The following is a 19416-nucleotide window of genomic DNA, read 5'->3' as shown; positions in this document are numbered from 1 at the left end:
AAAATCCACAAAGACCCAGTGTGACCTCCAGGAAGAACGACCAGAAATTCCATCTTATATACAGTAGCTCAATTTCTGGATCACTACATGCAGCCGGTAATAGACTCAAAATTCGTTCTTGAAAGACACAACTGATTTAATTTTGAAACTGAATGCTTTATCTGATTTAAACAAAGATTGTCTATTGTGTACAATAGACGTAATCAGTCTGTATACCAGCATTCCCCACAATAGAGGTATTGCGGCCACAAGAAATCTGTTAACCTCCTCTACTTTGTATACTGGCCCTGACTTGTATTTCTTTATTCAACTCCTAAAATTGACCCTAAAGAGAAATTATTATCTTTTTGATGGCAAGTTTTTCTTGCAATTAATGGGATGCGCAATAGGATCCTGCGTGGCACCGTCGTTTGCCAACGCATTCATGTTCCACTTTGAACATGATTTATTCTTTGTGGACCCATTGATCTATACTAAAATATATTTTTTCACCAGATATATAGATGATTTACTGGTTATCTGGAAAGGTTCTGAACAAGAATTTATTGCTATCATGAATGATATTAACAGCAAGGATCCAGACATTAAGTTCACCTTTAATACCAGTAAATCTACCATCAATTTTTTAGATGTTCAAATCAATTTAAATCAATGACAAAATATATACTACTGTTTATCAAAAACCAACGGATCACTATATGATCCTACAATCCGACAGCTTCCATCAAACTGCACTGAAGAGAGGACTTCCATTCTCTCAATTATTGCGAGTTCATCGTATTTCTAATCACGTCTGAAACTATCATACAAATGGATAGGATGATTGCCAAATTTGTTGCATGAGAATATGATCCTAAAGAATTGAAGAGCATCAAAAACAAAGTGTTAAAAATTCCTAGGGAGAACACTTTAAAACAATCCAGAACGAAAGACATCTCCAAATCCATGATATGGGTGAATGATTATAATTCAGGAACGAAAAAAATTATATCTTCTGCTAAGCAGTTATGGCCTATGGTGAGCTCTGATAAAGATCTACCGGCACTGAAACAGACAAAAATATTACCATGTTATCGGCGCAGCAAAAATATTGCAGATATGATTGTACGCAAAGACATCACCTCTTTAAAAGAAGAAACAGCAGGACATTTTCTAACTAAGAAAAAAGGATGTTTCAGATGCCTTGGATGCACAACGTGCAGTTTTTTAGATATTGGAGACATGTTTTCTCATCCCCATAATGGAAAGAAATTTGTCATCAGACATACTTTGACTTGCAGTAGCAGTTTTGTCATGTATTACATTAAATGTCCATGTGGTTACCTTTATATAGGGAAAACTCACCGTAAATTTAAAGAAAGGATGGCGTTACACCGATCGGCAATTCGCCTTGCCCTGGAGGGCAGGGACATTGACCAACCGGTGGCACGCCACTTTAAAGAAGCGAGACACAATTTACCTTCCCTTCGTTATAAAATCATCGACTTTGTGCCTCAGAATATGAGGGGTGGAGATAGAGAGAAATCCCTATTACAATTGGAGGCGCGCTGGATTGTAAGGTTGAACACCGTTAAACCTTTTAGTTTTAATGAACAACTTCCTCTGAGTTGTTTCCTATAATAGTATAATTTTATTATATCAGTGATTGTATTGCCTTGATTCCATATATATATAATTATTTGGGTACCCATGCATACATGGGACACGCTTTCGTTAGTAGCAGCCCTTGTTTACATGGTTCAGTCACTAGTTCTATCAGCTATACTATGTTTTTTATTGGTGCTTGGAATCTCCTGGCCGCTCGTATAGCTGTGGGTGATCACCCAAAGTTATAGCGAGCGGCCAGGAAGATGGTCGCGATGGTCAAGACCATCCCGACCATTGGGCTTGTGACGAGACCCTTGTGGTAGGGTCTCGTTGCCGCAATCCCTGGAGTGCTTTCGGCTCAAACAGAGCCTAAAGCACTCCCACTGACATCACTTGTGATGTCAGTGGGGCCGGCCCCAGACAGTAGGCGTTCCCATGGAAACGCCTCTGTCTGGGCAGCCACGCCCCGGCACGCCCACCAACGGGGGCGTGCTGTCACTCAACATCGACAGCACGCCCCCTTTGGTACGAGACCCGGAGCGACGATTTGCCCGTCGCTATCCGGGTCTCGTGCATGCGCACGATGGTGCCGGCTCCGACGTGCGCATGCGCACTGGCCACCATCGACCCGCTTGCGAGCGGGTCTGAATCAGGCCCAGAGTTCAATGATAATTGCGGTATCTGTATAAGAGTTTTAGTAACATTACCAGCTCGTTGTGGTCTCCGGTGTGGATTTGTAAATGGTGTTGGTCTGATAGCTATCAAAGACCCGTAAAACCAGAGTATGTTCTGTAGTGCTGGGGCCAGTGGTTTAGAAACTTGAGTCCCACATGGACAAAAGAACCTCTCCGCCAATCACTGTGGGTGTTCTTCCCAATAGATACTCATCGGTTAGCTGATACTGAACCGGGTCTTTATGATGAAGTTCTCTAGGTGCCAGACTGGTGAAAAGAGGATTCTAAAACAAGGACCAATGACCGTCTCCACACTCTGATAGTGCCAACCGCAATAGTAAAAACTCCACAATACTGCAAAAGGTAAGGTAGCTTTTTCAAGGTGACTGGATTAAGCCCAACAGAGCTCCTAAATAGTGCTGTTCATCCAAATTAAAATGAATCAAGCTGTGTTCAATTAATCAATAATAACATGGTATACATTTGTTATCAATCATTGCTAAAATTCTAAGACAACATACGATGGGAGGCAAACCAACATAACCTAACAAATAGATAAATACAGAAGAAACTAATTACTTACTAAACAAAAATGAGGGTTTGTCATAATTGAAATCAGCAGGCATAGATATCCCGTTTCCTCACAAATGACGTGATTGTCACATGATACTGACAAGACGGAAATCAGTTATTAAACGGAGCTGTATAACCCCTGTTACTGCACTCCAAGCCTCGTTTGCGGTTCGGGAGATCATGCGGTGCATCCGTACTGCGCACACCTCGGAAAGGACTTCCTTTTCTCTTTAGCCAATCACCAGGAAAACGTAAGACATCCTATATTAAGGGTGTTAAGTGACCCCGGAAATCAGTTGTCAGATACGCCCGTGGAATGCAATGTCCAATGACGCTGTGTATCACTGAAAACTGTCCTGTCTCCCTTAACCTTGTTATGTCCTTTGTTCGGGAAATACTACATTTCTGAAACATTGGAGTAAAGGGAGAGAGTCCAATTTGATGCTGTTTAAAACCCAGGAGTGCCACCCTTTGTTCTGAACTAAAATATATATATATATATATATATATATATATATAAAATGCACAGAGCTTGGCACTCCAATCATACTGTTTAACTACCGCACTGGGGAGCTGATTCAGACCCGCTCGCTGTGATGTGAATGCTCATAGCTGGCCAATATTTGCAATCTGCACATGCATCGCAATGTGTACGCGAACCAGTGCGAGAGATCGGGATGTGTTCGCTCGCTGCGCATAGACTGCCCAGCAGAGTGAGTGACAGGAGAAGCCATTTGTGGGTGTTGACAGGGGCTGGCCACCGGAAACGGGGGAGAGGAGGTGCGAACGCAGGCGTGCCCAGGTGTCTCAATGCAGTTTCAGAGGCGTGCATAATTAAAAGGCAGCGTCATAAAACACGTAATTTGGTGAGACTTCACTCCGAAGTGATCGCAGTGCTTGCGGCAGGGCATGGTCAACCTCAAGCGCTGCGATCGCATCCAATGGTGCTCGATGTACCAATGTTTTCATGCACTTCCAGGAGGTGACATGCGCAAGTGGGCATCTACATACACTAAGTGATCGCACGCAAAGTCATAGTGGACGAGCTAATGCCTTGCCGTGAGATCGCCTGTCTTGCTGGGCGTGCGCTGGATTTGCATATGCAGGGTGTGCGCGAACGCATCTAGCGAGCGCGTCTCAATGAGCTCCCAGGTGCCTTCCAAAATAGATAAAAGTACAAAAGAGTCTGAATGGCAGTACTCACAGAAATAACGGGACCAGAGCCCAGTCTGTAAATTCACCTAACGTACTTAGAAGAATTGATGCTGTTTTGAGGGCAAATCTTGATTTGATTTAAATTTCTCTTCTGTTCATTCATTTTGCATGTTTTTAATTGATAAAAATAAACTATTAACACCTTTTTGAAAGCATTCTTACTTTCCACACCTGCCTAAACATTTTGCACAGTAATGTGTGTGTAAAATTATAATATATATATATATATATATATATATATATATATATATATATATATATATATATATATATATATATATATATATATATATATTAGGGGTGAGCGGGTTCGGATTTCTGAAATCCGAACCCCCCCGATCCAAGGCCGATCCGAGTCAGGCTCGACTTTTCCCGCCTGACTCGGATCTGACATCGAGGCAAAACGTCATCATCCCGCCTTCCGGGTCTCGCGGGTTTTGGATCCTATATAAGGTACCCGCGTCGGCGCCATTTTCTCACTCGGCTGTGGACAGTGAAGAGGGAGGGTGGGAGTTAGAGCTGGCTGTGTAGTGTAGTGCAGAGTAGTGTTGTGCTGTGCTGCGCTGTGCTGCTGTTGTCCATAGGGGCTGTGTCCACTACTTCAAAGTCCATAGGGGCTGGCTGTGTTGTGCTGTGCTGCTGTTGTTAATAGGGGCTGTGTCCACTACTTCAAAGTCCATAGGGGCTGGCTGGACTGTGTTGTGCAGTCAGTTGTCCATAGGGGCTGTGTCCACTCCAAAGTCCTGTGCATTGTCCCAGTCCCAAAGGGGTGCTGTAGTGTTGTCCAGGGGCTGCTCTGTCCGTCAGGGGTGCTCCCCTCAAGTGCTAAAAAAAAAAATATTTTCTGTGTTTGTGAATTGTGTGCGCAGTAGCCGCACGTGCATCAACAAAGTAGTGCCAAGCGTGCGCCTGTGTCATAAGTAAAGGGCCGGCTGGCTTGACCGTTAAAGGGTGCTGTAACCCCCAAAGTACACTCCAAACCAAATAAAAAAATATTTTCTGTGTTTGTGAATTGTGTGCACTGTGGCTGCACATGAATCAACAAAGGAGCAGCGCCAAGCGTGCGCCTGTGTCCCATAAGTAAAGAGCCGGCTGGCTCATTTCTTAAAGGGTGGTGTAACCCACAAAGTGCACTACTCTCCAGCAAAAATAAAAAAATATTTTCTGTGTTTGTGTGCGCCTTAGCCGCACGTATATATCAATATAACATAAATGGAGGACCAAACTTTCTCCAATAAAAATAAAATAGGGAAAGATCAAGAACCACTTCCTCCTAGTGCTGATGCTGCTGCTGGGAGTTGTTTATCATCCCAGAGAGGAAGTAGGAACACCACTACTTTTACTAAACAATTGACCCTCCAACAGTCCCTAGCGATGAGGATGAAGTACGACAGCAGTAATCCTGAAGCAAAACGTATAACTGAGGCCTTGACTGCTATGTTGGTGTTAGACGTGCGTCCGGTATCCGCCATTAGTGCAGTGGGATTTAGACAATTGATGGAGGTAGTGTGTCCCCGGTTCCAAATCCCGTCTAGATTCCACCTGCATCCTCAAAGCAGCAGCGACAAGCGTGCGTCTGTCTGTTAAAGGGTGGTGACACCCTCAAAGTGTGCTACACAAACAATAAAAATATTGTTCTTTTTTTTTCGGTCTTTGTGAAATGTGTGGGCTGTAGCCGCACCTGCATCCTTAAAGCAGCAGCGACAAGCGTGCGTCTGTCTGTTAAAGGGTGGTGACACTCTCAAAGTGTGCTCCACAAACAATAAAAATATTCTTTTTTTTTCTGTCTTTGTGAGATGTGTGGGCTGTAGCCACACTTGCATCCTCAAAGCAGCAGCGACAAGCGTGCGTCTGTCTGTTAAAGGGTGGTGTAACCCTCAAAGTGCTCCAAAAAATAAAAAACTATTTTTTTTATGTGTTTGTGACTTGTGTGCGATGTAGCCACACGTGCATCAACACAGTAGCAGCGCCAAGCGTGCGCCTGTGTCATAAGTCAAGGGCCGGTTTGGACATCTGGTCCGGACTGAAGGACGTGCCAACAATTTCTGACAAGTCTACTGTCACTGCATATGATACTGTCCTCAAAGCAGCAGCGACAAGCGTGCGTCTGTCTAAGGGTGGTGTAACCCTCAAAGTGCGCTCCACAAACAATAAAAATATTCTTCTTTTTTTTTCAGTCTTTGTGAAATGTGTGGGCTGTAGCCGCACCTGCATCCTTAAAGCAGCAGCGACAAGCGTGCGTCTGTCTGTTAAAGGGTGGTGTAACACTCAAAGTGCGCTGCACAAACAATAAAAAAATTCTTTTTTTTTTTCTGTCTTTGTGAAATGTGTGGGCTGTAGCCGCACCTGCATCCTTAAAGCAGCAGCGACAAGCGTGCGTCTGTCTGTTAAAGGATTAAATTGGTGACAGCATCCAAGTAGGCATGTCAGACAGTCCGTACCTGTACTGGCAGGAAAAAGAAGCAATTTGGAGGTCCCTGTACAAACTGGCTCTATTTTACCTGAGTTGCCCCCCCTCCAGTGGGTACTCCGAAAGAGTGTTTACTGCAGCCGGGAACCTTGTCAGCGAAAGGCGTAGGAGGTTGCTTCCACAAAATGTGGAGAAGATGATGTTCATTAAATGAATTATCAACTCTTCCAGGGAGACCAGCCTCCAGAACGTACAGAGGGACCTGTGGTTGTGGATTCCAGGGGGGACGAATTAATACTCTGTGAGGATGAGGATGTACACAATACTGAAGAGGGTGAGGAATCGGTGGATGAGGAGGATGAGGACGACATCTTGCCTCCGTAGAGCCAGTTTGTGCAGGGACAGATTAATTGCCAGCTTGTTTTGTGGGGGCCCAAACGAACCAATCATTTCAGCCACAGTCGTGTGGCAGACCCTGGTGCTGAAATGATTGGTTTGTTAAAGTGTGCATGTCCTGTTTATACAACATAAGGGTGGGTGGGAGGGCCCAAGGACAATTCCATCTTGCACCTCTTTTTTTTCTTTGAATTATGTACTGTTTGGGGCCTAGTTTTTCAAACTGCCATCCTGTCTGCCACTGCAGTGTCACTCCTAGATGGACCACGTGTTTGTGCCGCCCACTCGTATCTCTTAGCATAGTCATCCAGCTACCTCGGTGCAACCTTTTGGATATAAAAATACTATTGTGAGGTGTTCAGAATAGACTGGAAATGATTGGAAATTAAGGTTATTGAGGTTAATAATAGCATAGGAGCAGAAAAACACACAAATTCTGTGATTTTAGCTGTTTTTATGCTTTTTAAAAAAAAAATACAGATCCAAAACACAAAACCCAAACCACGGAAGGGTGGTTTTGGCAAAACCAATCCAGATCCAAAACACGAAGAAAGATCCTGATCCAAAACCAAAACACGAAAAGTGGCTGGTGCACACCCCTAATATATATATATATATATATATATATATATATATATATATATATATATATATATATTTTGGCACAACATGAAAGAATTATTTAGTTTTGCACCTCTAGCTTATTTAAATGTACATCTACAGGTGAGGCGTTGCCTCGTTTGCAGTAGGGGGTACAGATGTCTAACAAAAGCAAAAAGGATTCTATTTCTGAGGTGCCAGGGATCGACTTTTCTTTTAAGGAGACACAATTAAGATGAAAATGTCCAGTAATTCCACGTAAATTAACTTTGTTTTCTCTAATTTATTAATTCCTTTTTGATAGTATAGGTGGAGACCCATAACATGGCAATATAACATCTTTCATCCTAAAAGCAATACTTCTTCCCATACAACCATGTAATGTCACAGCTTGATTACATTGCTTACTTACCTTCATATCCTCTGAAATTAGTCCAAGGTGTCTCTATTCTACACATTGTTAGGTGTATTTTTAAAACAAGCAAAGCTCGGTGCATAATGATTTTCCAGGAGCACTCCCAAGGAACATGAAACGCACTAATTGGACGTTAGCACGTGTACACATGAACAAGCAATTGGGGTTCAGGTTCCACTCTCTGCTGGTTTTAAATGATCCTTACTGTATTAGATATTTTGTTTATCTTGCTATTTATTAGTCAGCCTACTGATGGGCATTGCAGGAGGCCTTGGAGGAGCCTAAAGTAGCATATATGATAGAACTAAGCTAAGTTATAACACAATTACTCAGACAAAATAAATACTTCTAGTTATTCCACAATACCAGGGACATAACTAGGGTAGTGCGACCAGTGCCATGGCGCAGGGTACCGCAGGGCAGGGGGCGCTGCTTGGGCCTGTCAATTTTCCTGTTTATTATCATTCTCACTTGTAACTTCCTCTTTTATCCCCAGCAGCTCCCGGTCTCCCCTATCTCTTCCCCATGAGGCCAAGGCCCTTTTTTAGGTGCACTATCTTATGTCCCGATTTAAAATATAGGGGGGCGCCAATGCACTCTCTGGCACAGGGCAAAAAAAAGTTTAGTTATGGCTCTTCACAATGCAACCCCAGTACACATAGGCCTGCTTTTATTATTGTTAGTTTGTGTAAATGCTGCTTATAACATGAACCTTTATTTTATACCGCCTTTAGATGTGCACTAGTCAAAGTGTAGCCACCAAAATTGTATCATCCCTATAGTTACGCAATTAGGGTGAAGCTAATACAGCTCATTATTCCATATTCTTACAATACTTTGTTACATTACTTGTCATCATCACCCTGTCTGGTAACAAAGTACTACATGTAACAGACTGACGGAAAACATTACTATAACTCCCATCTCCGCAGAAACCCAGGAGTCACGCAGTGGACAGAGATACCCCACCAGCTGGAGTGTTTGCAGTCACTTTCTACGTGATTGTACTCACCCTGCCAGGTGGGTTCCCGACACACTGCTTAGATGTGCAGAGCCGCCTTAGATCACCCGGAATCCTCCTATACACAAAGCTGTCACATGGGACATCCACCTCTAGCAGCAGCCGGAGATCCTGCACCCTGCTACCCACTGACCATGCGCACGCACAGGGAGGGGGACATAAGAAAAAAAAAAAGGTTTACTGCACCGGCTCCCATTATTCGTGTCTGGGGATTGTAGTTCTCACAGCTGAACAGAAGTTGTCAACCATAGCGTTTCTATAGTCGGTGCAAACTACAATTCCCGTCACACCCTTCGTGTTCGGCCTGGGAACGAATAAGAAACCGGGGAAGGGCCATGACCTTGTCCAATTAGCGAGCGAGGGGGAGTGGCCAGGCGCTGACAGTTACAGCGGTCGGTGGGCGGGCCTAAGCCGCTGTGGATGACGGCACGGCTCGGTGTGAGTGCGGGGAGGGGGAGTCGGACTCCGGGAAGACGCGGACGCGGACGCGGCTGATGGTCGCGCATCTCCCCGTCTGTGTAACCTTGCGCTGCAGGCCGGGATCAGCCGCTCCTGGGAACAGACAGTAGGGACAGCTGGGAAAGCAGGTGGGGACCTGTGTGGAACAAAGCTGTGGAGGAGCAGCAGCGCTGGATGGTGAATGAGGCTGAGGGTAATCCGGTGAGATGTGATGGTCACTGGCTACGTTCTGCACGACGCTACTCACCGTGGATGAACAAAAGGGAAGAGGCAGCGAGCGCCAGTGTCCCCGCTCCTCGCACCGACACATGTAAGCCCGATCCCGGTGTGACCTCAGCCCGGCACATCCCAGGCAGCAGCCGCCGCCGCACCGTGTGCCCGGTCACTGCCCTTATGCCGCTCCGTTACCCGGGCACCCCGGCGGTGGTGGCTGCCTCACCTGCTGCTGCAGTGCCGGGCTGCTGCTGTTGTTGACCCTAATGTTATCTGCAAGCCTCTGTTTGCGTCAGGTGTGAGCGGTGTTCGGAAGCTGCTCCGCGCTGTGCTGCGCTGATTGTCTCTAGGTTCCCCCCGGTTGCCGCACCAGCCCCATCACTGGCTTCTGTGCTTCCCCCATCCGCGGCCTGGTGCAGCCGCTGTCCCCATGCTGTAGGCAGAGCAGTCACTCCTGGCAGTGTGCTCTGCACATACACACAGCGCTGCTGCTGCAGAACCTCCTGGCTGCTTTTGCTTAAGAACTGCGGTGCCTGAGCTCAGGTTCTCTCCCAGTGATTTCTCCCCCCCTGTATTGGTGCATATTGTGCTCAGTTCAGACCAGACGGAGGGCTATGTGATACAGTGGGGTGTGTGGCTGCTTTTCACTGATGCATGGAGGCCAGTAGCTGCCTATTGTTCCGCGATCACACCGGGCAGTACTCCTTACAGGGGGCTGGAGGCACAGAAGTAAGTTTCCCTTTGTGTACATAGGAGCCCAGGCTGGGAGATGCGCTGTATGATGCGTTTGGCTGCTCTGTTATCCAGTCCCCAGAAGTGAGCAGAGAGCAGTGTGCACCAGACTGCTGCTTGTTGTTGTATGCTCCCCGTTACATGGAGGGAACAGAAAGTGTTTCACCTGTACTGTGCGCATTAAGCGATTCCCTGATATCTTCCTTCCAGTAAATGTGTTTATGATCCGATGGCAGCGAAGGGAGGGGGTTCATATGGTACTGTAGAACTGCAGAGCTGTAGCAGCGCAAAACAACCGTTATGAATAGATGCGCTGCAAACATTGTGTGCCCATAGCCAGGGCTGGAGCCTGCACGGAGCAGGGTGACACGGTGGTGGTTGTTGTTGCTACACAAGTGTCTTAATACACGCGTGTCTCCATCACATTCTGCCCATTTGGCATGGCCGGGTTTCCTCGGTCTCTGGGCAGCTGCATGCATCACTTTTCAGTCTGTTTTTTTTTGTAGTCTCTCCCCTGCCCTTAACAATAGATGACAAAAGTGATTTGATCCCCAGCTTGGTGTCACAAACATCCGTGAAAAACAAGCTCTTGTTTCTTGTACAGTATAATGGTCTATTTTTTTTTTTTTTTTAAGGCTAGGATTATTTCATGGGTTATCTCCTGTTTGAATTGCAAAATTTATCTTTTAATATGTTGGTTTAAAATGATGTTGGCTTTTGTTTTGTGTATTTTTTTTTTTCCAGTGGAAAACATTGTTGTGTTGTGTGCTATGATGCTTGTGTTTTACATTGCAGTTTATGAAGGGCTTTTAGTCACAGGCTAAATTATGGGCAGAGATACCAGCAAACAATACAAATATTTTAACTGCTTTTCTAAATGAGGCATGCAACACAATGCAATACGTAATTAGTTTTAAAATGTGTTATTTTAAAATAATTGTAAAGTTACACAACATTCTAAAAACAATGTAAATCTATTTTTTTGTCATATGTAAAACAAAAAATGATAAAAATGAGTTTTTTTTTTTTTTTTTTTTTAAGTCCACAGCTTAATAAGCAGTGCATTGCAAGCAATTGGTGTTAACTACTATTGTTATCTCCTAGTTATTGACAAAGCCTGTATTGTTCAGAATTTCTATAGAATTAATTTAAGCACATAATCAGGCCTTTTATAGAAGGCCTTATTTGCAAATCTAGCACAACATGACACCAAAAACTTATATACTGTATTAGTGCATAATGTTCTACCCCTTGCCATTGGGTTGACATGGTGGTGGTCATGTGTGTTATCTTCATATAAGAGTTGGTAATACATACCAGGCAGATTTAAACTGAATTTTTCTTGGGAAAATGTAATAACTGTGTACGAAAAGTAGTCAGTCTCGAATTTGATCAATTATTATACAGCTTCATTTGCCTCTTGATTTTCGTGAATACATATTATTTTTTCCTATGTGCAAGTGTTTATAATTGTCCACAAATGTGTGTTTTGAATTCAAAGTTTTTCTTGGTTTGAAACCAAATTGTGTTCTTTCATGTTTCCATAGTAAGTTGGCCACTTGTGGCACCATTATTTTGGATGGAGATTTATTTTTCCAAAGAAGTGACAAACTCTGGCAGCTTATGTTCATGTTAATAAAAAGCCAATATACATATAAATTTCACTTATAACGAGCGATATGTTCCACTGAAAAATTCTACAAGTGTATACTTTTTAATCCACATTTGGCCTAGAACGTGTCCTATTCTGTTGCACTGAAGCGTAACAAGATGAACATTATACAACGATGATAGTGTTATTGGTGTTTCTTTTGCTGATGCTGGGATTGGCTGCTGGCCTATCACTGATTTTTTTTTTTTTTTTTCATTGCTAAGATATAATTTGGTTTGGTTCCAATCATCAAATACTGAGGGTACCTTGTAGTTCAGTCCTTACCTGTTACTTCTGGAGTTCCTGGTATGTAAATTTTAGTCAAATCACCAAGCATATAGTGGGTGAAAGACTCACCTTTTATTGAGATGCATAACTGTACTAAATTTGTGAATAAATAAGAGGTTAACCACACTGCAAATTTACTAGTGTGTGTGTGTGTCCCAGTCAATCACAATTGCTGAGCCAAGTTTTTCACTCCTCTACCCATGTTTTAAGATTTAAGGGCCTGATTCAGAGTTGTATAGTATGTAAACCCAATGGTTTACGCACAGCTCTGATGTTTAACGATTGGTGCATGCGCCAATCACCTAAGCTGCAGCATGATTGACATGCTGCAGCCATTTTGGGGGGGAGGGGCAGTGGCAGTGATGGTCTGCATTATTGAAAACCGGGACATTGCTGACCCATTTTCAAGGTGTCGAGGCCAGTGGCTGCGTCTTTCAGTGCAGCTTCATTGAAAAAAATACATATGGAAAATGGCGCACTAGTCAGTTAAATTTTTTATTTATTTATTTGAATTGTATAAAAGAATGTATAAAAATACCCTATAATTGGGTTAAAGTTGCAAGTGAAAAAACTTTTAAATAACGATCCGATATTAGATCACAATTACAACATGCAATACACCGACATACAACATATAACATAAAAAAGGTAATATACCAATATATTTGAGCTAGAGATGGTATACCATCAAAATTCTATTTAGGCAATATTCTATTTAGCCAGGCTTGGTATGTTGGAAAGCGCACTAATATATAAACAAATAAGTGCGATTAATGACTTATGGATGACTGTTTTTTACAGTGGAGTCATAGGATTTAACCATCAACTCATTGATCATTTCAGTACTTTATACCAATCAACACGGTGTAAAAATAATCGAGATCTATTATCTTATATATTGCCTAAATAGAATTTTGATGGTATACCATCTCTAGCTCATATATATTGGTATATTACCTTTTTTATGTTATATGTTGTATGTCGGTGTATTGCATGTTGTAATTGTGATCTAATATCTGATCGTTATTTAAAAGTTTTTTCACTTGCAACTTTAACCCAATTATAGGGTATTTTTATACATTCTTTTAATACAATTCAAATAAATAAAAATTTAACTGACTAGCGCCCCATTTTCCATGTATATGTTTTTCTAACTGTTATTGGGGTGTCCAGTTTTCCTCAGTTGTGTGGTGGCAGCTGTTGATTAAATTAGTGTGCTAATATTCGATCTATTGCAGCTTCATTGACCCTGGCAGAGTGAAAACATCGGCCATCCTGCGTAACCTGAGGTTTACTCAGATGGGCAATGTTTTTGCAGATAATCTGATGCTGCATCCTCTGACACAGCAGCGGATCACTGAAGCCTGCAGGGAACGCCTATTTACTCAAGACTCCTCCTGTAGCATTAGCATATTTACAAACGGCAGCTGCGTCTAAAGACGCAGTTGCAATTTGTACAGCGTACTGAGCTCAGTGTCTTCTTGCTTTTTGCATGTGGACTTGGTAGCAAAGTCTGCACACATGTCACTATCCACTTATGGCTTAAACCTGCCAACTTGGGACCAGTCCAATTGGAGCTGTTAACCCACGTAAGCACCATCAAAAGATGCTCATCTGTACTGCGTCTGGGTGTTTTGAAACGCTGCTTACATTTACACAGTAGAGTGGTTTCAGATTGGCAGTCCCTTAGTGCTCCCTGCTGTTTTTGTTTTGTGTCCACTAACCTGATGCTGCCTGTAGACTTTCCCTAGTTCTCCTCTCGCTTGCAGGCACACTGCGGTGTATGGCTCCAGCATGTCTGCCAAATCAGGATTCAACTGTATGGGTTTGCCACTGCCTGCGTAAAGATGCATAAACATGACTCTTGTTTTTGCCCTGCTCGTTGTGTAATATAATGGTTGCAGTGCTTTTGACCTCCTACTGGTGACATGAGTTTGTATGAGATGAGCTGTCTGGCAGTCTAAAGCTGGCTATACACTGACAGATATATTGGCCGATCAATTGATCGGCCAATATATCTGATGCCCGTCGGCCAGTGTGTACCCACGATATGTCTGAACGTCGTCTTTCAAAAATATCGCATTGGCTGTTTGCAGACATATCTGTCCATCGGCAAGTATGTACAGGGGTCTGCAGACAACCCGTACATACACAGCGGCAGCCGCGGAGAGGGGGGCAGGATACTCCCCCGGCCGCCAGGAGCCTCGGCCAGACACAGATGATGGCCGTTCAGTGTGTATGAACGGCCATCATCTGCAGATATATCTGTAAAGTGTGTACCCACCATAACCCATATTTTCAATGTTCTGACACTCCCATCTCATCACACCAATTTATAAAGCATGATATCTGATCAAAGTCTTGTGTACCTCCGTGTGGAAGCCTTTCTTTGGTAATGTCACTGGCACAGTTTAGTACTAAACTGATCCATAGCTTTAACATAGCTCCCCTGTTTCAGACATGAGTGATTTAACAGTGCTTAGTTGCAATGGGATACTGGAATCAGTCCTTGGTTAGTCCCCTTACCCATTGGTGTCAACAATCATGCTTCAGTAATGTTTGTTAAAACTAGCAAAAGCATGTGAACGGCGGTGTAATTGGAACCTGTTTGTTACGATGACTCCATACCCATTTGTATGTTTATTCAGAATCAATGGCTTCACTTTTTGGACAACTAGCTTTATATGTGTTTGCTGACCCAGACAGCAAGTGCTGGTTGTGATCATGATCAGAGTTGTCTGCACTGCCCCTATACATCCACTTGTTATAGTACCAGGAGATCTGTTAGAAATCGGGTCGATCTCTGCAAACACTGAATTCTGAATATCCTCCAGTTCTGCCTACGCACCCATTACATAACCTCAGAATACTTGTCCTATGTCTGAACACCCAGCTGCTACCCAGTTACGATCTATACAATATATTGGCCGATCCCGCAATCTGCGATGGATCACAAAGACCATTGTCTTGTGTATACCTACAAACCCACCTAATTTATTGTTTCCTGAATTGGGTGGTCGCATCTTCCCATCTGATGTGCTGCGACAGATGACGCAGTTTAGTAATGATATATCGAGAGGTTCGGCTGATCATGCAGCATGTATGGCGATGCAATATATTGCATCTCACTGTTGCGTTGCTGGGTGGGTACTGTACATCGTTGAGGTGTGTACCTAGCTTTACACTTTGCTACAGTTTGAAATACGTTTGACTCTGATTTGCTGGAAGTTGCATCTGCTCGGCTACGGAGCATACGCGGTGCGAAAAATGGTAACATCCGTCCATGCAATGGACCTGCGTGCAACTTTGAATCGACCCCTCCTAGTAAATAAGGTTATCCTAATCCCAGTTGGTAGTCGGCCTTAAAATGAGAAATATTTTTTTCAGCACAACAAGCCTGGCAGCCATTTTGCCTGGTCGTGCTAAGTACTTTAACAGTAAGCTTCTTTGTGACATTTCTGTCTCTTAATATTGTGGACCAATCACATAGTCCAGCCAATAGTCATCGGAAGGACTCCCATGAAACTATTAATTGTCATATGACATCCTAGCTGGTGTGAAGGGGTGATTCCCAATACTTGCACTACTTCCCCCCCCCCCCCCCCACCCCACCCATGTTTTGCATGTGATTCAGACACCCATGTAGGTGTATGCTGTACTCTATTTTTTCTTAAAAGTTAAGTCTCTTCTCATTGAGTTTTATACTTTCACATAACGGATGCACAGCATTTATAAAAAGGAAAAGAAAACCATTAACTACTGCATTCGTCTTCTATTTTGTACATAGCTAATATAGTTACTATTATTACTGGGTACCATGTCAACTTAAATTGAGTATACAGTAATCACTGCATAAGACTGAGGACAATTAAATGTTTATTAAACATGTATCACATTGTCAGACATTGCATACAAAGTAGTCTAACAGCTGGAGTATCTATGCTCACTGCTAACTGTTAAGCACTGTCAACAATAATATTCAGCCCATTTTGACCATGTACGCTTCGCTTGTATTTAAATAAAAATCATGAATAATTTCTGCCATAGATAATGTTTTCACAGTAGCCTCCCAGATACTGCTGGAAATCTGGTGCCATCCAATATCTTGTTAGAAGTACTGTGGCCAGTGGTACTGATGCAGAGTGAGTAGTAACTAGTTTGCGTAGGATGTTTTGTAAGAATTTATATATGCAGACTAGCACGTGTTTTGCACATGTCCAACCATGGGGACGATACAATTGTTTTATATGGAGCCTAAAGTAATGAGCGCCCGACGGAGCAATTTAATTGTCGCTACTTTTAGCCACGCATAGGCGCGGTTAGACACATTTCTACGCACAGCTTCCTGAGGTGGCAAGCAGAAATGTGCGATACATTGTTTGGGCACCCAAAGCCGTACTTTAGACGGGGTTAGCTGCTAAACGCGGCTAAAAATTATATATTAAGTGACGCTGTTCAGAAACAGTGGATAATAGAACAAATGTATTACAATTCAATAAAAATATTTTTCACACAATAAAAATGCACTTAAAAATAAACTGCATTAATTGGACCTCGGCATTTTACCTCACATATTAATTTGCATGATCCTGCAGGTAAGACTCATCCAAAATGGTCCAACAGAACATATCCAGTATCACTATACTTTCTTAATCTGTTGTTGATGCTTCTTTCCACTATGGAAAATGTGTGCATACTGTGGTTGAATGCTTCTGCCTTAACAGTCTTGGGAAAGCAGAATTGAGCCGCCTATATGTCTTGCTGAGTCCAGTGTGTAGGAGAGAAATCTTCTGTGTAGACGTCACTCAAGGGTGGAGCTTGACCTGTTTCTCAGCCTGACCAAAAGGGCTGTTTCATCAGAAGTTAGCTGCTAGGTGAGGCTAAACCCAGTGCTTTTGGGCACGCACAGATGCCCAAGTGAAGCAACAATTGAATTGCCTCCCCTAGAGGGGTGGAACAGTGTTGAGAATGGGTGTTCTTAAGTAGGGAAAGTTTTTAGTAAAGGATGTGTTCACACACAAACTCCTGTGTAGACCAGCAAATATTATAGGCACCGGCACCTGTTAGAAGATGTAACTTTTGCCATGCTATAATGCAAGTGCACACTGATGATTTGCAGTAAAGCAGTGGCATTTGCTATCCATGCAGATTTTACATATACAGGGCTGCATATGTGCAGAAATATATGCTGATTTCTACATCAGGGTCCATAGGGTCTCCACAGGATACCTTGTGGTATAGGTGATGTGAGGCATCGGGCACCACAGAGTTAAGTTTTCAGCATCCCAGGATGCACTGGGGTCCCCCTCCTGTACCCCGCCCCCGAGCCAAGGCAAATCAGTTTTAGTTGGTGCCCAGCTTGGAGTCGGGAGAACCTGTATTAGAGCTGTTATGGCCCCTGAAGTTTTCTTCCATGCAGCTGTGGCTGCACATTTGAGCTGTACAGCATGGACGGTCAGTACTGACGTCCATGCTGTCACGCCTACACCCCGCCTGTACCAGAACGCCGATACTGATCCGGGGATGCTGGTAGGTATCTGGGGGTCACAGCTAGCATTGACCCCAGATGCCTGGACTGTGGCCGGATCCAAGGGGCACAGGTAAGCGGCGGGGTTCCACGGAGGGTCCCTGCCGGACAACACAGTCCTAAGTCCCCAGGCAGGGGGCTCCCTGGGGACTGGCTGCAGCGTGGAGCCAGGTATTAACCTGTGCTTCCACTATGCCCCTGGGAGAGCGGGCCACGGCTGTGCGGTAAACGCCCGGTGTCCTGGGGTTTTAAATGCATGCCAGGGGAGCGCGCCTTCCCTCAATACAGCTGGCGCCTCCCTCGCTGCACACGGTCTCTCCATTGAGGTCTGGTCCCTGTGTGAGTGAGCCTCCCCCGGGCCCGCCTCTTCTCTGCTCCTCAGCGGCCATCTTCCTGAGTGACTTGGCAAGCGCTGCTGGACGCTGATTCTGACTGTCAGCCATTTTACTATCCCTATTCTTCTCTGCTAAAGCCCTTGCGGTGCGGTGTTGCAGGGTGTTCATTTTCTCACTATACAAGCATTTGTCTGTGAGGTGTGTCACATACAGCTCCGTTACACTCTTCATGTCTGAAAGTGAATGTGATTCTCCTCTTCAGCTGAAGTGTACCAAATGTAATGTACAATTAGCGGAGGGTGACGGAAACGCTGACTGGTTATGTAGGGCGTGCTATCAAATATCACGACCGATTTCTGTCACTGCGCCTCTGCAGGAACCACCCTGGGCTTGTTTTGCTAAGGCACTTACAACCCTTGTGGGCCAGCTAGCGACGCCCCTTGTGTTCCCACAGATGGGGTTATCACAACAGTCAGTGGTGTAGTCGCCCATGCAGGAGTTCCCCAGACAGTTGATGGTACCCCAAGGTCTCCCAGTTTTGCCGCCCCAGGTCTCATAAGAGCCTGTGTGGGTTAATTCCTTGTCCCCTACGGTGCAACACCTGTTGGACGTTTTACAGGTAGAGTCATCATTGCGGCCGCATAAGCGACCTTTGATGTCTCGGACAGCTCAGTATGATGAGAATGATGTGTCATCTGATGATGGTGAAATTTTTGACCTTTCTGACCAGGAGCCCCTCCTTACTAAAGAGACGGAGTCTAAGGTCTATATACCTGGCCTTATATGTGCAGACCGTATGGCCTTGGTTATTGCGGATGATGATCATGATCCCCCCCCCCCCCCCCCCCGTGGCCAAATCCAAATACGCCTTCTTTAAGGATATTAAGGGTGATGACATTTTTTTTTTTTTCTATTTCTGGTCAGCTAGTGGATCATTTAGAGGAGGCGTGGAAAAATCCGGGTAAACTGTACCAGCCTCAAAAACTTTTGGCTTTTGCATACCCCACTGCGGAAAATTATTTCTCTAAGTGGGAATCTCCTCCGCAAGTGGATTCTCATGTGACACGCCTAGTGAGAAGTGCTACATTGCCCATGCCCTCTATGTCCTCCTTTTAGGGATGCTACGGATCACAAGGTTGAAATATGTCTTAAGTCCTTTTATGCCCTTGCTGGAGGGGCACCCAGACCGGCTATGGCTGTGTGTTGGGTGGCCAGAGCCATGGAGTGCTGGGCTGATAGTTTGGAGGCATCTCTGGACTCTGCCAACTAACTCTGCCTGCTCCACAGAAGTCAATCTCAGAGACAGCCACTGACATTAAT

At 44.2% G+C, this 19416-nt stretch overlaps 2 protein-coding genes across 2 annotated transcripts in view; one reads left to right on the top strand and one right to left on the bottom strand.

Annotated features, from left to right (window-relative positions):
* Positions 1–9106, bottom strand: part of GGPS1 (geranylgeranyl diphosphate synthase 1) — a 102030-nt gene extending 92924 nt beyond the window's left edge. The window contains exon 1 of the mRNA XM_088472535.1: positions 8883–9106. The gene's annotated coding sequence lies outside the window, so the exon portion shown is untranslated. The remainder of the gene's footprint in view (positions 1–8882) is intronic.
* A 215-nt stretch (positions 9107–9321) lies between these two features.
* The window catches only part of ARID4B (AT-rich interaction domain 4B), a 194164-nt gene continuing 184069 nt past the window's right edge, over positions 9322–19416 (top strand). The window contains exon 1 of the mRNA XM_088472505.1: positions 9322–9660. Within this exon, the coding sequence (XP_088328631.1) occupies positions 9659–9660 (2 nt within the window). The 5' untranslated portion in view covers positions 9322–9658. The remainder of the gene's footprint in view (positions 9661–19416) is intronic.

The sequence above is a fragment of the Taudactylus pleione genome, unplaced genomic scaffold (genome assembly GCF_031769625.1).
Source record: "Taudactylus pleione unplaced genomic scaffold, aTauple2 ptg000125l, whole genome shotgun sequence".
Taxonomy (NCBI): domain Eukaryota; kingdom Metazoa; phylum Chordata; class Amphibia; order Anura; family Myobatrachidae; genus Taudactylus; species Taudactylus pleione.
The sequence above is the reverse complement of the archived record's forward strand: the minus strand, read 5'-3'. Positions and strand labels throughout refer to the sequence as shown.